The sequence below is a fragment of the Anopheles coluzzii genome, chromosome 2, assembly GCF_943734685.1.
Source record: "Anopheles coluzzii chromosome 2, AcolN3, whole genome shotgun sequence".
Lineage (NCBI taxonomy): Eukaryota > Metazoa > Arthropoda > Insecta > Diptera > Culicidae > Anopheles > Anopheles coluzzii.
Window position 1 is genome coordinate 97,564,983 of NC_064670.1, and position 22,097 is coordinate 97,587,079.

General features: G+C 47.4%; 3 protein-coding genes across 4 annotated transcripts in view; all 3 read right to left on the reverse strand.

Moving 5' to 3' along the window:
* Positions 1–22,097, reverse strand: part of LOC120951699 (uncharacterized) — a 281,600-nt gene that overhangs the window by 50,793 nt on the left and 208,710 nt on the right. The gene's annotated exons all lie outside the window — the stretch shown is intronic.
* Positions 8,585–9,897, reverse strand: LOC120952863 (uncharacterized). Its single transcript, XM_040372411.2, has one exon. The coding sequence runs from the start codon at positions 9,477–9,479 to the stop codon at positions 8,613–8,615; it is 867 nt and encodes a 288-aa protein (XP_040228345.2). The 5' UTR covers positions 9,480–9,897; the 3' UTR covers positions 8,585–8,612.
* LOC120950997 (probable methyltransferase TARBP1) lies at positions 17,131–21,994 on the reverse strand. Of its 2 annotated transcripts, XM_040369451.2 has the most exons (6): positions 21,623–21,703; positions 19,085–21,525; positions 18,971–19,012; positions 17,906–18,905; positions 17,522–17,844; positions 17,131–17,443 (listed from the first exon to the last, which is right to left on the reverse strand). In XM_040369451.2, exons 2-6 carry the CDS (start codon positions 21,313–21,315, stop codon positions 17,281–17,283), a joined length of 3,759 nt encoding a protein of 1,252 aa, XP_040225385.2. In that variant the 5' UTR covers positions 21,316–21,525; positions 21,623–21,703; the 3' UTR covers positions 17,131–17,280. The 2 variants fall into 2 exon arrangements, with proteins under 2 accessions (XP_040225385.2, XP_040225384.2); XM_040369450.2 differs by having other exon boundaries at positions 19,085–21,994.

Here is a 22,097-nt window from a genome sequence, read left to right on the forward strand (position 1 = left end):
AACGCTCTACACGCAAGATACGACGAGGAGGCCTCGCCGTAAGTGACGGTACGGAGCCTATACATTTGAGCGGTATCTCTTGCATCTTCGCGCCATAATATGCACTGCATCCAGGTGTCCGAGTCAGCTACCCAGATTTGGCGATACATCTTCGCAATGTCCGCTGTAACCACCACTGTTTGCGTCCGAAAATGCAACCATAAGTGAAGGAGATCCGGTTGTATCACTGGCCCGATGGCTTGTAGGTCGTTAAGCGAAATTCCAGTGGTGGACTTCGCACTCGCGTCGAAGACTACTCGCAGCTTCGTGGTTGTAGAATCTGGTTTTATCACACACGAATGTGGGATTACGTATCGAACCTTATGTAGTTCGTCTGCCGGTACAGGAGTCATGTGTCTTAGCTCAAGATATTCGCGCATGAACTTTCGGTACTCCTCATAAGTGTCTTCATGCCGAGCCAGCTTCCGCTCGAGTGATAATAATCGTCGTTGAGCCTGTTCGATGGAGTCTCCCAGTTGCGTCAACTCCCCCCGTAGGGGAATCCGGACGACGTATCGACCATCCTCAGCAATCTTCGTGTGAGCTCTGAAATGTTCCTCGAGCTCATGGTCTTGTAAAGCTAACCGGTCTGGGACGTCAGGTGGCAGTTCTTCCACCTTCCAAAATCGCTCAAGGCTCACTTCCAGGTCGTCAATATAGGTCGCCTTATGACAACTCCGCGAGTGGAGATTAGTGGAGGTCATATTGCATAGCAACCCTCCAACTATCCAACCGAATTTGGTGTTTTGTAAAGTGAGTCCATTAGGTAAGCGATGAAGTCCTGCACCGAGCGAGTCATAGCATATTCCGGCCCCTAATATCGCATCAACTGGCCCTGTATGACTGAAGTTTTCATCGGCGAGTCGCTTGCCAGGTGGGAGGCTCAGTTCGTCCTGCTTGATTGTGCGATAGGGTTGCGCACTGAGTTCCGGTATGACGTAGAAATTGGAGCTGAAACGGTAGGATCCATTAATTGCTATGACTTTTGTACGAATTTTATTCGATACAGGGAGTTTACCACTTATCCCCATTAGCGTAATTTTCTCAGACAGTAACGGTAACCTCAACCGTTTCACAGCGGACGCCGTGATGGCTTGGATTTGGCACCCAGAATCTAGCAGGCAACGGATTCGTTGCCATTCCCCCAGGCCGTCTTGAATAAGCACCGCAACAGTTGCTAGCAAAACGTGGTTGGCAAGGTTGGAGACGTCACGAGATGATACACCAGACAGATGCATTGAACCACACGTAGCGGAACGCTGGGCAGCTGGAGCCATCCTCACTGCTAGGGGATGGCTTAGATTGGAACAGGAGGATACGATACCACCATCATCCATTGCAGGGGAAGAGGCGCGCACACTTAGCAATGGCTGAGCAGAGCGGGAATGCAAGACACCACGCGGCGACGAAACGGACCGAGCGCGTGGATCGGCCATTGCTGAAAGCACGGCACTAGTACTCGGGGACGGCAGCACGGAGCAGGAACGCAGGACACCACGCGGCGGCGAAACGGACCGAGCGCGTGGATCGGTCATCGCTGAAAGCACGGCACTAGTGCTTGGGGATGGCAGCACGGAGCGGGAACGCGGGGACGGCAGCACGGAGCAGGAACGCAGGACACCACGCGGCGGCGAATCGGACCGAGCGCGTGGATCGGTCATCGCTGAAAGTACGGCACTAGTGCTTTTGGATGGCGGCACGGAGCGGGAACGCGGGGACGGCAGCACGGAGCCGGAACGCCGGACACCACGTGGATCGGCCATCGCTGAAAGCACGGCACTAGTGCTTGTGGATGGCGGCACGGAGCGGGAACGCGGGGACGGTAGCACGGAGCAGGAACGTCGGACACCACGTGGATCGGCCATCGCTGAAAGCACGGCACGAATGCTTGTGGATGGCGGTACGGAGCGGGAACGCGGGGACGGCAGCACGGAGCAGGAACGCCGGACACCACGTGGATCGGCCATCGCTGAAAGCACGGCACTAGTGCTTGTGGATGGCGGCACGGAGCGGGAACGCGGCGACGAAGGCACGGAGCAGGAACGCCGGACACCACGTGGATCGGAGCGGGAACGCGGGGACGGTAGCACGGAGCAGGAACGTCGGACACCACGTGGATCGGCCATCGCTGAAAGCACGGCACGAATGCTTGTGGATGGCGGTACGGAGCGGGAACGCGGGGACGGCAGCACGGAGCAGGAACGCCGGACACCACGTGGATCGGCCATCGCTGAAAGCACGGCACTAGTGCTTGTGGATGGCGGCACGGAGCGGGAACGCGGCGACGAAGGCACGGAGCAGGAACGCCGGACACCACGTGGATCGGAGCGGGAACGCGGGGACGGTAGCACGGAGCAGGAACGTCGGACACCACGTGGATCGGCCATCGCTGAAAGCACGGCACTAACGCTTGTGGATGGCGGCACGGAGCGGGAACGCGGCGACGGAAGCACGGAGCAGGGACGCCGGACACCACGTGGTGGCGAAACGGAATGTGGTTGTCACTTCGCAGCTTCGGAAGCTTTCACGTGCAAAAGAGTATGATGCTTTTGTCTACACACTTGGCATCTTTTGTTGCTGGGGCACTGCGAAGCGGGGTGCTGGCTGGAAAGGCAATTCACGCACTTGCCTTTGCTCATCACGTAGTTGATGCGTTCACATTCCGACCGAACCTGCAGCTCTGGACACAGCGGGCCCGTGTGGCCCGGCTTGTCGCACGCATAGCAGCGTCGCGTGCCTGGCTGGTGATCCACCGAGCTGTATCTAGTTCGTTGGGTTTGCGGGGTTGGCGTCTGACTGGTACTTACTGTATCCACCGTGGCTACGAATGCCGCACGTATTGGGCGCTTGCTACTAGTAGAAGCGCGGTCAGGACGGGACGCGGCGCTTTTCCGCGGCTCATAGTATAGCGAACTCGACAACCTATCGAGCTCGTCGCGCAGTTCCTTCCACGTCGGAATGGTGTGGACGTCCAGCCTACGGGATATTCTGGTTATGGTTTCATCGTCTAGCTTGGACATAACCAGGCTCACTAGCATTCCATCCTCCACCACGCTAGGCCGTTGTCCGCTTGCGCCTGCAATTTGCTTCGCTGCGGAGGTTGATGTTTCGCCCACATCTATTATCCGCATAAGCCCGTTGGAAGACGCCACAGTCATTTTTGGAAGGTCTCTGAGATAGTTAAAGTGGCTGAGGAAAGCTACCCGTTTCTTGTAGAACCTTTCCTCCAACTTACTCCATGCCCTTTCGAAGGGCATACCAGCGTTTTCGAAGGCTTCGCAACTGTTCCGCGCAATATCGCACCGATCGAAACACTTTATAAGGAACGCGTACCGCTCCGCATCACCTGTCAAACCGACAATCCGCTTTTCGAACCGTCCCGCGAAAGCTGGCCATTCCGAAGGATCACCGTTAAACTTCGGAAGTTCGATGCGCGGAAGGTGATCGGAGCGGGATGGGGTTGATGCAAGTGTTACATCTAACTGCGGAGTAGGCGGCACTTCCACCGCATACACTTTCCTCAGTTCGGTTTTCACTTGCGCGTAGGCCTCAACGAACGTATCGCGTCGCGGTTGCGGACCCGATATTGCTTCCAGCTGCAACAGCGCTTTATTGCCTTCGCTCCACAATAACGCTGCGATCTCATCCTTACTCTTAGCCATTTGCTGGCTCAATCTACCTTCGCGCGCTTGCGATAAAATGTTTTGCAGCGCACTTTCTAGGCCTGTCAGTTGGCGAGTCGCTTCCAACTTGATCCGCTGGTTTTCGTCTGCTGTTTGATCCTCCGTCGGCATATTGCCTTCTTTTCACTAGCACGTAGCACAACTCACTATTATTTAACCTTTTTCACGTAGAACGTATCACGTCGGGGTCACCAAATGTTCTTTCACGAAGTCGCAAAAAGGGATAAAAAAACACTAGAACGTAGAATGTCTTTACAACGTTATAATCATACGATTTATTCCACTCAACTACACGTATACGAATGCTCGATCGATCCGCTGATCGATCGCACGAAGCCCACGATAGCCGATTCCCCAGGATGCTGAGAGAGAATTTACGCACAAAATTCTCTCTCACGCACGCTCCCACATGACGTATCGATAACCTGACGTGGGAACACGAGGTTATCGGGTCAAAGTGCGTTTCGGAACGCAAGCGCAATCTTTCGAAACGCATTCGAAAGATGCTGTTCAAAACCGGTGACCGTTTCGCCGTTGACGGTTTCGAATCTCATCGATTTACATGACCAAACTGGTTATTGTTTTATATCACTGTCCATTCGTGTTGGAATAATAGCCAAATCATACTTTCCATGGCTGCAAATCCACCCCATATCATTACAAATTAGTTAATTAAAATTATTAAAATTAAAATTAATTGTTTATTTTTAATTGTCTTAAATCAACAAACACTAGGTGAGGCTATCATTATGAAACGCAGTGTATATTGAAGTAGTTACTAGTTACCTGTGTAGTTTGAGTATTTAAATAATGAATAATTATTTCACTTATATTCATATTCATATTCATATTCATATTATTCATAGAACGGCGGTTTTCCAATAGTTCCAGGCCAAGCTGCCGACACCTGTCCTCGTAAGGAGGTATGGGGGAGGACAATCTACCCAGGATTTTACATATAGCAAACCTGGTGAACGATCGCTGCACCCGCTCGATACGTTCCACGTGGGTTCGAGCTGTAGGGGACCAGACTACTGAGCAGTACTCCAAAATCGATCTGACCAGAGAGCAGAACAGAGTCTTCAGGCACATCGGGTCGGAGAAATCGCACGCAATTTTCTTTAGGAGACCCAATGTTTTCCGCGCCTGATTGACAACTGAGTCAATGTGGTGGCTGAAGGTGAGGCCTCTGTCAAGCAAGACACCGAGGTTTTTTACGACACAAACACGATTGACTTGTACAGAATTTAGGACGTACGAGTAAGTGATTGGAGACTGCGAACGACTAAACGAAATGACGTTACACTTATCAGGACATAATGTGAGGGAATTACTAGAACACCAAGACGAAAAACGATCAAGAATATTTTGTAGGGAAATGCAATCTCTAGGAGACGAAACTGGGAGAAAGATTTTGAGGTCGTCTGCGTAGCAGAGGAAACACTCAGGAGGGAGGGTGGTACGGACATCATTAATAAAAATTATGAACAGCAAAGGACTTAGAACACTACCTTGCGGTACGCCTGCACTACATGAAAAGGGAGTCGAAAACATATCATTAAATTTAACACTGTAGGAACGATCACATAGAAAAGAACGTAACCAAGATACAAAAAGATTATTGACGTCAAGTTGTGAAATTTTATTTAGAAGTAAGGAATGAGGAATACGATCAAATGCAGATTTGAAGTCAGTATAAATAGTATCAACTTGTTTAACTGACTCTAACTGGGATGATACGAAAGAGGTGAAGGACATAAGGTTAGTTGTTGTAGAACGGTTAGGAAAAAAGCCATGTTGCTGAGGGATAATAGTAGAAGAGGTGAGTTTAAACACATAGGTATGGATAATATGCTCAAATACCTTGGTTATTGCGCATTGTATTGAGATGCCACGGTAATTGGAAATGACAGACGGGTTACCTTTTTTGTGAATGGGAACTAGCCATGCTCGCTTCCACAATAAAGGGAATGAAGACGAGGACAAAGATAGGTTAAATAATTTTACCAATAGAGGGACGAATAGAAAAGGTGACTTTTTTAAAACCGAGGCTGGTATTCCATCCGGTCCAGGGGAGAAGGATGGCTTAAGTTTTTTAAGAGCTTCAGAGACTGTATTAACATTGACAATACCCTCAGCCCATGCGACGGAGTTTAAACCAGGCCATATGCCCTCAGATTCTGTCAAAGGTTGACTCTCCGGTCTAGACAGACCATTGGCGAAATGCTCAGCGAATAGGGAACAGGTGTCAGCAGCATTGTCCGTAGTGACCGAACCGAGCGACATGGAAGTAGGAAGGGAAGAGGGATTACGACGCTTCTTGGCATAAGACCAAAAAAGTTTAGGATTACGGTATAACATGCATTGAAGCCTTCCAAGATACAACCTATAACTGGCCCGATTATAAATACGAAAAGCAGAAGCGGCATATTTGAAAACTCTACGATTATACTCAGAAGGAGTTGAACCGAGTTTTTTGAGGGCACGTGTCCTATCCGCCTTTAATGACCGCAATGTAGCATCATACCAAGGAAGGCGAGAGGAGGGTTTAGAACGAGGACAACATAAAGGGAGAGCTGCCTTAACAATATTACTAAATTGCTCCACCGCTACGTCCACAGTGGAGGGAGAATCGGTTCTAATTTCTAAAAAATTCCAATCAGAGTTGGTTATGATTTCCCTAAATTTTTCTAAGTTCATTTTCCGAAAATTCAACTCAGATTTGTTATCTCTAACATTATTACCATTATGCGGTAAAGGAACATTTACTACGAATTCCAGAGGTGGGTGATAATGATCTAATTTAACAATAGGGTCAATACTACAAGAAACTGGTGAACATGAATATGTCACTAACTCATTAACAAAAACTAAATCTAGTTGCCTCCGAAAAATATTTACGACCCCTGAAAGTTGACGCAGATTGAATTCAGCTAAACCGTCTATAAAGTAGGATGAGGCAGGGTTAACGGCAAGCGGTGCGAAATAATCCTCATTTTGAGACCACGATAGTCCAGGTTGATTGAAATCACCGCATAAGACAAACAAATCCCTATCTTTCATGCGAGATTGTATTAATGTAATTGTATTGAAGAATGAGTCTAACGTGTCAGTATTCGAGCTGAGGTTTGGAGGTAAATACACACCACCAACAAAGAGTGAGTGACCGTTCAGTTTAATTTGAATCCATAAAAGTTCTAACGAGCATTGGGATACTTCAATGTGCAGCGACAAGAGCTTAGCGGAACAGGCAATGACTACACCACCGCCAATTAGTCATACCATACCCAATTAGTCTACCCTTCAAGATGCCTACATATTAAGTAGGGATTATTTTATTCTTCTTCTATTTGGCGCAACGTCCTACGCGGCCAACACAAGATTTGGGGGACTTGTTCAGTACCACGCAACCGAAGAGCCAGTCCTTGCTACGGAGGGACGGTTCATTCTGTACTTGAACCCACGACAGAAATGATGTTAAGTCTAAATGGATAACTAAACTTAAGTTCATTTGTAAGATGTTTCTTTGGTTCGATATGGCGAAGTTCTAGGCTGTTTGAAGAACTCTGATATGTATAGGGGTAGTGATACAAATGCCGCTTTATATACCATACATGCCATAACCAGGACTTTTTTTTCAGGGAAAATCAATAATTTTGAAGATTTTGAAACTCACTTCTTAATCTTAAAATGTTTTTTTGGAACCAGCAGTTGTTTGAAGGTCGACTACATCAGTGAACAATATTGAATGGAAAGGAGTTTGAAGCGTTTCCAGACTTTGGAATTCCAATTCTTCAATCTTTTGGTTCATTACTTCATCAGCGTTTTAGTTCTGTTGTATGATCTTAGAGATGAATTTGCAATCAGCTTGAACAACTGAAAAAAGGAGATATTTGGGATATAGAATTGGATCGAACGATGTTTTTCCACAAGGTAGCAGACACAAGAAAAGTTGTGAAAAAATCATGAAAGACATCAATGTATAACAGCAGAAAGGTTGAATTTCGGATATTTGTTTGTCTACTTACAAAGCACACAATACTTGTATTGTTTTAGTTTGAATTATTATTTTTAAATATTTATTTACAAAAAACCCCACTCGGACAATTGTTTCTATTGCCGCAGAGGCATTTACACCTTTCTTTGCCTCGCCATATAAGTTTTGGCCCGATAGCTCTACTCTTACTCTTACTTTAACGATAGTTTGATTTTCTCTCTCTCTCTCTCTCTCTCTCTCTCTCTTTCTCTAATGCACAAGTCAACGAATCTTACATCTCGCTCGCCCTACCCACTCTCTGCACCCTCCGTTTGCCTAATCGAATCGCGAAAAAGAAGCTACGATCGTATCATAAGAGAATCGTTCAACACTACAGTTGCCTAGAGCTTCCACTCAACCCGTCGCCCGTCGCGTGTCTCCGATCGAGTAAGAATAATTGCACTTTTTATCGCAAATAGTTTTGTCTTAGTAAGGTCGGAGGAAGGGTAGTGTGCCCGTACTATTTTACAATTAATCTGCATTTCGGTGTGCTCAAATGGGGGAGGAATGTGCAAGCAGTAGGCAGTAGTTGCGAAGATCTAAAGAGACCGAAAGCGCTTGTGATTCTGTGTTTTTTTTTCTTTTTGTTTTACTTATTATTACTAAGGTACATGGCGTCTCCGGCCGCGCCATCCCACTAAACCTCCATCCACGCTCGCTCTACTAATTTAGAAAACTTATGTATCAGTGATCCCAATTGTTGCCTTAGTTTTGGTGCAAGAACTCACGTGCTTCGTTTAGTTCACTTTCGTTTCAGTTCTGTGTTTTTTACATTTCCGTGGCTTAGTAGACGAAAACAGTAATGATATGGTGTTTCTACCGGCGCTCATTTCACGCACACTCTGGCTAGCCCTTCAGCGGCCATAGTAGCCGCAGCAGACCGACGATCGTGGCACTCGCTGCGTCGGCAAACCGGAGATGCCGCGCAGATACGTGTAGGAGACGGGCCGGCGCAGGATCTTCTTGGGCGGCGGTTTGTTCGACTCTTTGCTCAATCGTTCACCGCCACCGTTGGCTCCATTGTTGGCACTGCTGGTGCTGAACAGTGAACACTTGGACTCAGCCCTCGATTCACGGCCCTTCAGGTGGAGCAGATTGTTGACCGAGCTGTTGCTGCAGGACAGTGATCGCGACCGGATCGGTGCATTGATCGCTAAGCTTTCCAGCAGCCGCAGCACGGACGAACGTCTCGATTTGCGTCGGTTTTCCTTCGCCCCTTCCGCACCGCTCTGCTCACCCTCTTCCAGGCCATCGTCGCTTCGCTTGTTGGTGTTGGAGCCCGTTTCGCCACTGACGCCCGAATCGCTGGACGCACTCGAGAGGGCCTGGTTGGAGAGCTGCAGCTGGAGCTTACGGCCACTGGGGCGCTTGCTGCCCGTTGGCTGGTGGTCCCGCTGCTGCTGCTGCTGGTGGTCACTGATCGAGGAGCAAGAATCGACGGACGAGCTGCGCGAGTCTTCATCCTCCCCGTGCACACCGAGCTGATCGAGCTCGTCGGCGTCCTGCGACTTGAGGCTTATCTTGCGGTACACACTCTTGAAGAAGCTGAACGACTTCTCCTTGCCGGGCGAAACGGACGCCGACATGGGCGAGACGCTGCGCGTGGACGGGGTCGGTATGTCGATGTAGTACCCGTCCATTGGTTCGGGCGTGCTGCTCTCGGCGTGGCGTCTGTGGCGCCCGTTGCTGCCGGTGTCCAGTTTGTCCAGCGTCATCATCATGTTCTCGAAGCTCCGTTCAATAGCAACACCACACACACAGCTCACACACACTCTTCAAACTGCTCACAAAAGTGTCTCTATTCTATTCGGGACTCACTGTTGCGCGTGAGACAAGTCCACGCAAAAATGTCTCTTTTTCCTCACGCTCACTTTTATGTTTCGTATCACACAAACACACACACACAATTTGGTTTGTATCCGTTTCCACGATGGTGATTTGTATAAGAAGAGTTCGTTCTGTTCGGTTTGGCTCGCCAATTCAAACACACTCAGTCTCCTTAGCTCTGCTTTGCTGTAATTTCCCAGGTATGAAAGCTTTCCCAGTTCAACTGCTGCCCAGACTAACAACTGAATGTAAAGCTTCCCTCAGCATGGTCGTCTTATATAGAGTTTTCCAAACCGCCGAAACCAACGAACGCGTACATAGAGCACGAACGCACCCGAACGCACCCGAACGGCGCTCAGGAAGGATGCTTCGGATGCTGCGACGTCCCGACTAGCTGCTGCTGCACAGTGATGCCGAAGTGAGAGTGAAAGCATATGGCTTCGCGGCAACAACAACAACAACATGGGATGGGGTAGGCCGTCATGGGAGAGGGTCTGATCACGCGGCTGATGCCATCGCGGTGGTATTGGGCACGGTCTCCAGGAACAGGGCAGAAAGGCACAATGCACAATGCCTCCAAAGTAGTACGGCTTCCTAAAGAGGAAAGAAGTGGCCAAAGTTAACACCGAACACTGTAAATCAGTTCGATGTGTCGGGGAAGACTTCTCTCTTGTCTCTCGGGGGTGGGAGGAAGTGCAATGGTGACTGATCTGCTGCAACTGCGCGACGGTGGAGTTCCGCAGTTCCTCGCAGTGGTGGAGTAGAGAGAGAGAAAATAAGGGCCGCATTTAAATCCTTTAGGCTCTATTTCACCATCTTCGCCGTGGTTTAAATTGTACCAGTTAACCTATTTACACAAATATATGCTGCATCCCGCCGTGACTAACAATCGTAGCGCTAGTTTTATGTGGAAAACAAGCACCTACCGAACGCATTAGATAATCACGATCTGGCGGCATGGTGGCTGTGAGCTCCGTGGGGCGCGCGAATTCCCAGAACGGCTATGCGGGTCGCGCCAAGTAGAGAAATCATACCGTAACCAACATTTTCCTCCGTTCCTCCGTAGGCACATAATAATTCGAAATTGAGTACGCGAGAACACCAGTAGCAGTAGCTGCGAAGCAATCAGATTGGAGTCAGCAGTGTGGCTCATTGCGTAATTTGTGCGAGTGCGTTTTGACCTAATTTTAAGCGCGGAGAAAACAAAATTCATACTGCCTCTTATCAATGATACGTTGGTGGAGCTGGTGCCGAGATTAAGAAGGAGGGGGTTTTATGATGCCGCTAGGGTAACACAATTATTTTGCAAGTGCCGATCTACTTACTGTGCGATTATTTCCACCAAAAATAGAAGCGCACGGAAGTATGTCAGCAGCATTGCCCTAAAAAAACTTGAATTTTGTGCTATTAAATGTGTCCGACTTTTGCGTATGATGATACATTACATGGAAATGGTGGGCATATTTACCTTTTTAGGTTGTCAATTTTCATTTGAAAAGCATTTTTTTTTTAATTTTATGTTACAGTTCAAACGGAGAGCAAATAAAAGCCAACTTGCTCGTTTGGTGGTTAACTATGAACTAATTTATTACAAAAGAAGGCATAGGCTACTATGTCTAGGATGAGAAATTCTGCTGTGGCAAAACCACTGTTTGGTAGTCATAGCCTACATTTTACTACATTTCATTTCAGCTTTTGGGATACGGCTTTTTCAATTGCATTGTTTTCTAACGGAAGGAAAAATGCCATTCTTTGATTAGATTTAACGTTTAATTTCACCCTTGGTGCACATGCAATCATTTGCAATTATGTGTCGACAAAATGCCGAGTCCTATCACTTAGTAAAGCTTGCGAGCCTTCTCGGTACAGCTACAACATTGATGAAATTCGTATTGAAACCGTTAAACTTATTAGGGATCTAGGAATCATCCTTGACACGAAACTGAACTTTAACACGCAGAGGAAATTATAAACAGTGGCAACCAGCTTCTAGGATTGGTTCAAGGAGTGGTTAGAGATTTTAGGGACACAATGTGTGTAAAGGCTGAGTATGGCAGTTTAGTCCGTTCAGTGATTGAATATGCGCAGGTTGTTTGGATGCGATCCTCTCAGCGCTTATCTGACCGCATCGAGTCAATACAACGCAGACTCACCCTTTATGCTTTGCGTCTTCTCCCAGGGCAACCAGGCAGTCAATATCCATCCTATGAAGCACGCCTAAAGCTTCTTGGGTTGAAAAAACTCAGTGACAGGCGTCGTATAGCGCAGCAAATGTTTGTTGGAGGTCTCCTAACGGGGAACACCTATAATCACTCTGTGCAGGGTTTTTAACAAAGTCTACCAATTTTTCGATTTTGATGCGTCTCTAAAGTCGTTTACAGACAATATTTTCGCCAGGATATAGTCTAGTTATGTTTGTAACCTAAGTTAAGTTTACACCTAAGAAAATTCTTCAGGACTATAACTGTCCCTTCAATAAAGATTTAATAATAATAATAACAAAAATAATAATAATAATAATAATAATAATAATAATAATGATGATAATAATAATAATAATAATGATGATGATGATGATGATGATGATGATAATAATAATAATAATAATAATAATAATAATAATAATAATAATAATAATAATAATAATAATAATAATAATAATAATAATAATAATAATAATAATAATAATAATAATAATAATAATAATAATAATAATAATAATAATAATAATAATAATAATAATAATAATAATAATATTAATAATAATAATAATAATAATAATAATAATACTAATAATAAAACCGTCAATACCCTTCACATAGCAAGCATGCCATGATTTCAAATGAATAACGTTCCGTCAAATTAGAAGCTGTTTTCTGCAGTACATATCAATTCAACTATGTGATAACGCGCATTAGTTTTGTTCCTATACTCCTATACGTTTAAGTATTGTATCGGTTCTTCGACCTTCAAAGGTTTGCGAGACAGATGAAGGCATATTTTTTGTATCGCAATATTAATATAAACAGAGCAGTTTCAGACCCAACAAGGGTTCAGGAGCATTTCCAGGATCTTTATAGGTACAGGATATGTTCGAAGCCCGTTATGGGTACATGATTTAGTATCAGTTCTCAGAATCATACTTACTTACTTATCAGAATCATAAAGGTTCATAATCAATTCCATGACTGCTATGAGTTTGAGATTCAGGGAGATTCCAGGACTGATTAGTATTGAGTATCAGCTCCAGCACCGGTATGTGTTCATGATTAGTTCCAAAAGCCGGTATAGATTGGGGTCAATTCCAAAATTGCTGTAAGTTCCGTGTTTGTCTGAGAGCCAATATGCGTTCTGTTCAAGTACCACCAGGTCCGGATGGTTTGAGGATCCGTTTCAAAATCGCTATGATTTCGTTATCCAGTTCCAGGATCAGTATGGAATCAGCTCCATTGTCGAGATCACCACGTTCATGATTAGTACCAATACTGTTATAGATTTGTGATCAGTTCCAGGACCGGCCTGAGTTCGTAATGCGTGGAATACGTGGTACTGAATAAAATCTCGAAAGCCTGCATAGGCCGACATATCCCCGTAGGACGATTACGCCAAATAGAAGAAGAAGAAGAAGTAAATCAGAACCTTAGTTTCCTCGGGATCTGTCCCAAGAGTGGGGTTATGTTAAAGATCAATTCCAGCCCCAAATATGGTATGGATTCGAGACAAGTAGCTGGTCCGTTATGGGTTCAGGACGGGCTCACAAACAATTCCAGAACCAATATGGGTTCAGTATCCACTTCAAGATCGATTTAGGTTAGGTACACACTCACAATACCTGGTTGCACGGTTTGATATGGTTTTCTGATCCGTTCCAGTACCTGTATTGCTTCAGGATCAGTTCGAAGAGCGGGAGTTAAGTTCGGGATCTGTTCTAGAACACGCATGCACCCATGCCTGCAACGTGATTTATGACGTTTATGGTGGAAGCCTATCGAAAACAAAACACCAATTACAGTCCTCGCAACAATATCCCAGCAGGCGTTGAATGCGCTTCTACGCTTACAAATCCTTCGAAACTTTTCCCTACTGTGTATGTGTATGTGTATATGTATGCATGTGTGTGTGTCTTACCAGTTGAAAAATAGTTGAACACGTCAACAGCGAGGAATTGTTCTCATTCATACACCTGATCGGGCACAGAAACACAATCCCATCGGTATGTATTGGATACTAAATAAATTCCACATACATTCCCAGGAAAAACGTTTGCCCTTTGACCGTGCCATGTGATTTCATTATATAATTTAAAAAACGGTCCCTCCAAGTACGTCAGAGGAATCGCTAACTTTTCACACCCTTTTCAGGTTTGTGACCCCCTACCGTCGCCGTGACAGAGGGGAAAACTAACGACAGTGCGCGGTGCATTCCCACCCAACGGCATCGACACGGTTTCGGTACGTTTACCGCGAACGCTGCTTTACAAGCCGGCCGGCCGGCAGCACAAAGATCAGGAACTTCTCACGTGCAAAGTAAACTCACGTGGACACTCCTGAATGGAGGGTGGGGTAGCAAGCAGGAAACGGAGAACTTACTAGCAGCCGGTTTGGAAAACGTTGCCTATTGTAAGCTTGAAAGTAGATGGAAGGTGGGGTCGGTGAAAAATTAGCACCATCAATGAATGGCAAATATGGTCGTTCGTGGTGCACCTGTTCCGGTGGTGGAACCGTGACGTGATTCCACATGGCATCGGCACCGGAAAACTCCAGCATGTAGAGGGCGTAAAGTTGTGAACTACGCGTGTAAAAATGCCCAGTTTTTAATTGCCGCTTTTATTTCCTTTTCCAGTTCTTTATTACATCTCTGCGCAATGCCACCGTTAGTACAGGAAATCCGCTACGACCGCGCCAGGACTCGGAGGAATCAAGGGGATGGCCTGATACTCGGAGACGGTACTAATGACGGGTGATTGGGGTACTACCTCCTGTACCGTCACTACCGGTCCGGGCAGCACAGCAGCAACACCGAACGGGACGGCATACGGTACGGTGGATGGCACTAAAATCGCTCCCGGCTTACAGTTGACCACGGTAAGCAAACACAGCAGCAGGAACTAAAACGGAATTAAACGGATTAGTTTTTTTTAGCTCGAGGGAAGGATCTGCTGGTATCTACGCTTCGCATTGTATATCCTGAGGAATCGACGTCAACGTCTGACTGAACCGATCCGCGGTTGCAATGACACGATGCTTAGACGGCAGCAACGGGTATGTCGATGGCCGGACCGAGCGAATGCACTTTTTATAGTGCGTGACGCGTAACGCTATCGGTAAACACGGACCCAACAACGGCCAAACAGGTTACTGTCGCCGCGATTGTTCGGCATCGTCCAGAACGCTTCCCTGCCTGCTGTGATTGATCTTGGAGCTATTTTGAGCGCTTGCCGTGCAACATCCAACCAGCCCAGCTGGCAGGTAATTGCCGATTATCATATTCCGATGCTACTGGTTGCTCCACCATCATCGCCATCTTCATCATCATCATTATCATTATCCAGAAAGGGAGAACGGGAGAACACATACACACACAAAAGGGACTTGGTGGGTGTACCGTTGTGTTTACGCAACGATAATCGCCACAACCTGATGCAACAATAACTCTCGGATGGACGGCGACATTGAGCTCGAAACAGGGGAACATTCTCCCTGCCCCTGCCTGGCTCGATGACATTGAACGAGCGCCGTGCATCAGATCAGATGATTGCAGTTTCCGTTTTCTCCACTCTCCAATTATGCAGTGTGACGCGGGAACGGCTGATGGAGGTGGATGTGTAAGGGCAACAATGTTGATGTAATGCAACGGAAGGGGTGGCACCGGGGACGGTGTACGTTGACCCGAAATCAATGAACTTGTGGTGGCGTTCGTTGTTATTGTTTTTATGCTTCGGTCTACTCGTACGTTCCAGAATGCGTACGTGGGACGGTTTCTGGCACGTATCTGGTCGACGGACGAGCCCACTGTGAGCTCGCGCGTGTGCTTGAGTTCTTTTTTTTGCCCAATAAGTGTGTTATGTTTTAGGGCGCTGTAACAAGGGAATTAATTACACACATAGGGATAGGTGCGAGGTTATGATGGTAGCGTTATGGAGCGTGTATCACATTCGTATGCTGTAATGGGAATCATTCGAAAGAATTGCTCTCGTTTGCTAATGAGTGGAAAGAGTGAAAGATAGCACAATGACGTATGCATTGTAGAAGCCGTCATCTCACTAGAGTGAAATTCAGTATTACGTATTTCAGTTTGTAAAGGGAAGCTGTTAAACACCCCGCTTTATGGTTTTGTAGGGCTTATGCGACTACACCTGCTCCTAATCCCGAACAGGTGAATCAACCTGGCGGACAATGCGGATAGCTTCCCTTGTTTTGCTATTGACGTAAAATGTGCTCCATTGGAAAGCAAGTACATCTTCATTAATACAGTTCCTGATGACTGGGAATAGATTTCTTCGTCATAGCATAACGTTTGGTTCGACGTCCAGGCTTCCTCAAGTCTGGATGGGATTAATTCCAATCTTTCTCTCGCTGTCGCTGTAGATTCTTGGCGAGGTATACGACCGGTATCTTCAAAAGATGCCCCGACCATCGTCTCCTGCCGGTATTCATCTCCGTTCATATGCCCGATTTGCTTAGCAAGCATATATTTCATCGTTTGCCTCTACATTCCATGCAAGAACACACACCGTCCAGAGATGATCCGAAGGATGTGTCGCTCAAACACGTCTATTGTGGTCCAGGACCCGTGTCATGCGGTCTCAGTGTCTTATGGATCTCAGCCAGCAAGTAAAGGCTGATTCCCCAGTACAATGCGTCTTATAAGATCATTGCTGATGTCGATGTCACAAGATACCAGAGAGGTACTCTACCACTTAAATGTTTCTCTCTTATTTGGGAGCAAACACTGTTACAGTGTTTTCCAAGGAACAAGGAAGTTTTTGGTTGTTTCCCGAAAATGCCTAAAACTGATGGAAACCAACCAATAAACCGTGGAAAATTATCATGTATCGGCCAACTCCTGGCTTTATCATTACTCTTTAGCAAGTCAGTCCTACATGTGAGGCGTGCGTTTGTTAACTCGTGCAGGTTGACGACTTATAAGGTTGAGCTTTAGAATCCGTCATAAAGGACTTTGATAATCCGGTACATATTTGCTTTAAGTAAGCTAGTCCAACTAGATAGTGATGCCCAATTTGTAGTTTCTTTCGGTCGGAACGGTTAGATATATTGGATCGGTCGAAACGATCATAATACACTACAGCATGATCACGATCATAATACATACAGAATGTGCTCATTGTGTCCAGAACAAGCTCTGTTATTCAAGATGACGAGTGTCGAGGGCAAATCATGTTTGCTGTTGCCAGTTGTCGTTTTATTTACAAAAGAGTTTATCTCTCACAATTTAGCACAATCACGTGTCTGCTTTTCGAGTTATTATAGACTGTTTATCTTTCAATTTACATTGATCTTGGTTTATAATTGGATAAATAAGAGCTTTGATACAAAATACCAACAATTGTATTTCAATGAATGTTTCAACAAGGGTTGCTTATATTAAAAGGTTGCAGTAGTAAAGGCGTCAGCCAGCTTTAATTTAGCGGCCACTTTTTCTCTTATTCTTACATCAATTTGAGCTTGTCAGTTATTAGCAATCTGTCGCCACAACGTGATGCTGTTTCGCGTACTCCCACATGAAGATGGCCCCAGTAACGTGCACGTTTAGCGAACGAACAAGACCAAACTGTGGTATCTCTCCGATCAAATCCAGATGTCGAATGATTTCTGCCGGCAAGCCATTCTTCTCATGACTGAAAGGAGAGAAAAAATAGACTTTAGGCATTCCAACAAACAAATAGGAAAGAATACAACACCATTATCTTACTCACCCCAGCACAAGCACGGACTTTTTGGGAAAATGTAGCTGGTGGATCGGTTTGCTGCCCGTGGTCTGTTCTGCCCCCACCACCGAGTAGCCTTTTTCCTTCATCTCGCGCAGATATTCAACCACTCTGTGTGTTTTCAGCTCGCCAATCTTGAGCCACTTTTCGGCCGTCATGCTGAGCGCCTGGAACTCCTTGTTGCCAATGTCTTGCAGTGAGTTGATCACCAGCTGCTTGATCGCAAATATTTCCCCCGTTCGTGCAAGCCCGCCGAGGTTGGGTGCACGATTAACGAGACTGGCCACCACGATCAGTCCATCGGTGCAATCCTTTGGAATGAAAAAAACGGGATTTATCGAATAATCAGCATCAGCATTGCCCTCAACGTACCATCTTTTTAGCGCACAAATGTTGCGGCAAGCCGAGCAGCAGTTCCGGGTTCGGTTCCAAGCTCTTTAGCGGCACTATCTTGCGCTGCACGAAATCCGACCCACCGAACGATTGGGCAAGGAACAGGGTTTCCCGCTTTTCCGCCGGCAGTGTCTTAAACTCAAGCACTTGGCCCAGATTTTTCTCTCCACAGCCACCGTGCGCTTGGACGCATTCGAGCAGCACGTCCATCCCGACCACATCCTCCGCCGGTGCGTCCGAAACCTTCGGTATGTTGTGGAACACGTTCGCGAGCGTTAGCAAATTGTGCCCGTCGAGCACGCCGCCAAAGCGAAAGTCCTTCATGCACCGCTCAATGTTGCGCTCCACATTGCCCTGCCGCAGGTAGCTGTTGACTGCGTCGTAGATCTGCCGGAGCGGCCCACGGTTGTGCTGGGCGAACCGCTCCAGCAGCTTCTTGATCGTGATCTGCGCGTACAGCCGGGTGGAGAAGTTCTGTGCCATCGTCCAGGGCAGCAGCAGATTGATGTACCGCTCGTCGAGCGCCTGCTCCCGGCAGCAGCGCAGCCACAGTATGACGAACACGGACTGTATGCCCGACACCTTCACCTGCTCGTTCCGCAGCGTGCTCCAGATGGTGAGCGTGTCGATCGTGCTGTCCGCCACGATCAGCTCGAACAGGTAGTTAATGTTGGGCTGGTTCGTTTCGTACAGCATTGCGTTCAGCACCGGGTACGGCTGGGTGCCGGTCAGCTTCAGCACCACGCACAGCGCTTGCACGATGCGGAGCTTCTGCCGGTGCGTGATGGAGTCGGCGTAGTAGCGTTCCTTGGTTTTTGTCATTTGCGCGAAGCGTTCGATCAGCATGCGCTCCACCTTGAGCAGGAACAGGACCGCTACCGGGTGATTGGTGCTCGCGATCCGATACAGCACCAGCACGCACAGCACGCGAACCCGCGCATCGGCTTGGGCCAGATGGTGCCGGGAGTGTTGTTTGAAGCTGTGTGCAAGCGTGGAAAATGATTTTAATGTATACGGAACGTATTGCGAAAGGGCACAACTTACGGTAAAGGTACACCGCAGGCATCGATCACGTCCGATTCCAGCCTGTAAATAGAAAGCAAAGAGAAAAGGGCGTTATTTAACAATTAGGACGGGGTAGAACGAGCTACGGCATACTTTTGTTCGCGCTTCGGCACCTCTCCAAAGATGATGCCCTGCAGCAGCAGCTTATCGAAGCCGAGCCAATCGAGCAACAGCTCCACCGGCAAACGGTACATGCTTTCGTACACGACATTCGCCAGCCCGCCGATCGTGCTGGCCTGCTCGAGCAGCTTGCCCACGTAGCCGGTAACGAAGCAGGCAATGGTGATCTCCTCGCTTTCGATCGTTTCCGGCCGGCAGGCAACGTACGGTTGAAACAGCATGCGCACAAACTTTTCCATCAGCCGCATAAAGTGGTCGGATTTGCGGTAGTTTAAGATTTCACTGTAACAGCGATCCACCACCGGTAGGAGTGCTTGATCGTCGTACCAGTCCGATCCTATCTTTTCACCATCAGTGTGCAGTATATCAATCACGACCGTCAGCACGTGAATGTTACCAACATCGAGCAGGTTGATTAGTTTCGACCAACAGGCTTCCGATTTGAACATTTTCGAGCATTTGGGGCTGCGCTGGCGGCAGTGCAGATAAATTTCCGCAATCATCACGTACAGCTGATCGATCGATGGTGGTTGATCTGACTGATAGCGTCCGAAGCTCGTTTCGAGCTCTTTCAGCGAGACGGAAGCAAAGAACGGATACACCGTACGGTCGAGATCGCCTTGCGCTGCTATAAGATGCGTTAGTTGTATCGTTTCTTTTGCACTCGCTTGCGCATAGTCGAAGCATTGCAACCGTTCGGAAACGATTTCCTCCAGATGCAGCCGCAGCAGGTTCAGCTCACTTTCCAGCTCGGTCGATAGAGCCTGGGCGCTATTCAAATGGAACATTTCCGCAAGCAGAGTGAACGTTTTGTGTGGAATTGGGTCGTTCGTTTTCTTGCCCTCCTTTAGGCTGCTTATCGTCGAGTGAACGATACCCGTAATCGTCTGACGTAGCAAGTGATCTAGCTTGGGGAAAAGTTGAAACACTTTCAAGCAAACGGGAAAGTTTGCATCGATCAGTACGTCAAGCAGTTGCTCGTTTTTTATACACCCGTGCTCTACAATCCGGCTCGCCAACACTTGCTCGACGAAGAACGTGTCCGCAACAGTAACCTGCTCGAGCAGCGGCATTAGGGCTGTGTCAGCAATATGGTCACAGAACGTCCACCCAGCCTCAGATTGGAACTGGCCCAGCGAGATTGAGAAAATGGGCGTAAGTTTTTCCATTTCCGCCACCACGGCAAGCAGCAGCCCGGGGTCGGTCGTTGGTTCGCTGAAGTGGTTCACACTTTTCACCAGCAGCACGAATGTAACGTACCGCAGGGGAACGTTTTTAATGCTGTGGCATAGTTTAGCACAGCTCGTGAGGGATCGTAGCATTGTAGCCGCTTGGTCCAAGCGTTTGCATTCGCCGGCTAGTTCACCCGCCCCGTTGTGGATGACACGGACGAGACAGTAGTACTGTACCGATTTCCATTCGATTTCCGGTAGCGTTTGCACGAGATAAGCGAACGCTTCCCGCTTCCCGTAGTACGCGCTTAGCTTCGTGATCATTTCCTGCACATTTTCTAGCAGAGCCGCTCGGTTGAACGCTTCAAGAAATTGCTTTTCCAGCTCCGTTTCCGTAGGATCGAACGAGCGGTGCTGGAGAAAGTAGTTCAATCCGTGGTTCACGACTCGCCCATTCTCGTGGAGCAGTATCAAGCGCAGCAGAACGTTGCTCCATGCGACATGCAGCGGTTGTACCTTCTCTATCATCTCCAGTGCTGGTAGTATGAGATGGGTTTGCGATTCGTTCAGCGCTTCCACTATCGTCACGAACGATTGCCAAGCGTTGGTGAGCTGTGCGGATTTGTCCTGCGACCAGTTGAAATACTGTCCAGCAAAATCCAGCTCGCACTGTTGCGCGTACCCGATGGCATGCTGGACGGTGGCTAGCGTTTCTTTACGGCACACGGCATCCTTGGTGGTGATGCCTTCGATCACTAGTCTCCAAACGTGGTCCTGCTGCAGGGTATGCTGTATATCCGCTTCCCTGCCGCCCGTACGTAGCAATGTTTCCAGCAGCTGGAACAGCAGGAACACTTTGCTTTCAATCATCAAGTTCGGACTTTGTAGCACGCACAGCCACTGTCCGTACAGGTTGGAATTGAATTCTAGCAGCGTTTGCAGACAGGCCAGTGCTTTCATCCGGATGGTTTTCGATTCCGACGTTAGCCTACGAACCATCTGCTCACCGCTGAGCTGACAACAGTGCGGCATAAGCTCGGCATCTTCTTTCGCTAAAATGAGGAACGTTTGAAGCACATCATAGTACAGTGGTATTTCGTGCAGCTCGTGATCGAACCGTTTCACAAACGTGTCCAGCTCCGAATGTACCGCTCCGGTATCGTTTGCAGTCAGCACCGTGAGTACTAGGGCACTTAAGATCCATCGGGAAGTTTCACTGTCTTCCTGCAGTCGCAAATGGTTCTGTTGGATGAGGGACATGATTGTTTTGAGACTGAATTTTTCCTCACTCAGCATCGCGTCGGGCAACTTTCCACGTTGCTTCATCAGCAACACGTACACCAGGGCTTCGAGCGATGGTTTCCGTAGGTTTTGCACATTCTGCAGGAAGATGTGCTCGTTGAGTGCGAACTGTAGCAGCTGCTCGTAAATTTCCGTATCGGTTGTGCACAGATCTTGCACAAATTTTGTTCGGAAGCCCATTTTTGCGCGGGATGGTACGGTTTTCCTACGAACCCGGCAAAGGTTTGTTGTTTTCCTTTGACAGATGAAAACATGCGCGCACGCGAGTGGGAAGTCGTTTGGGAAGGTGTGTGAGTGAAAAGGCAATGGAGGAATATAAATTGTGTTGGTGTGCGTGAAATCACGTTTGACAGCTGGAATGTAAACAACTGGGCGTGTACACACTGTTTGATCGAGGTTCAGCAAAGAAAGAATATTATTTTAAAGGTTTGTGTGAAGGTTCAGCACAAAATTGATAAAGTGATAAAAGCAAATGAATTTAAATAAATCAATATAATACATTTTCAGACTTA

Bases quoted from the DNA above. Each gene is read 5' to 3' on its own strand.
- LOC120952863 (XM_040372411.2), bottom strand. From the start codon at position 9,479: ATGATGATGACGCTGGACAAACTGGACACCGGCAGCAACGGGCGCCAC.
- LOC120950997 (XM_040369450.2), bottom strand. From the start codon at position 21,765: ATGGGCTTCCGAACAAAATTTGTGCAAGATCTGTGCACAACCGATACG. The intron at 18,906-18,970 runs GTAAGTTGTGCC...GCTTGCACACAG, and splicing joins GCCTGCGGTGTACCTTTACC to CTTCAAACAACACTCCCGGC. The intron at 17,845-17,905 runs GTACGTTGAGGG...TTCATTCCAAAG, and splicing joins ATTTGTGCGCTAAAAAGATG to GATTGCACCGATGGACTGAT.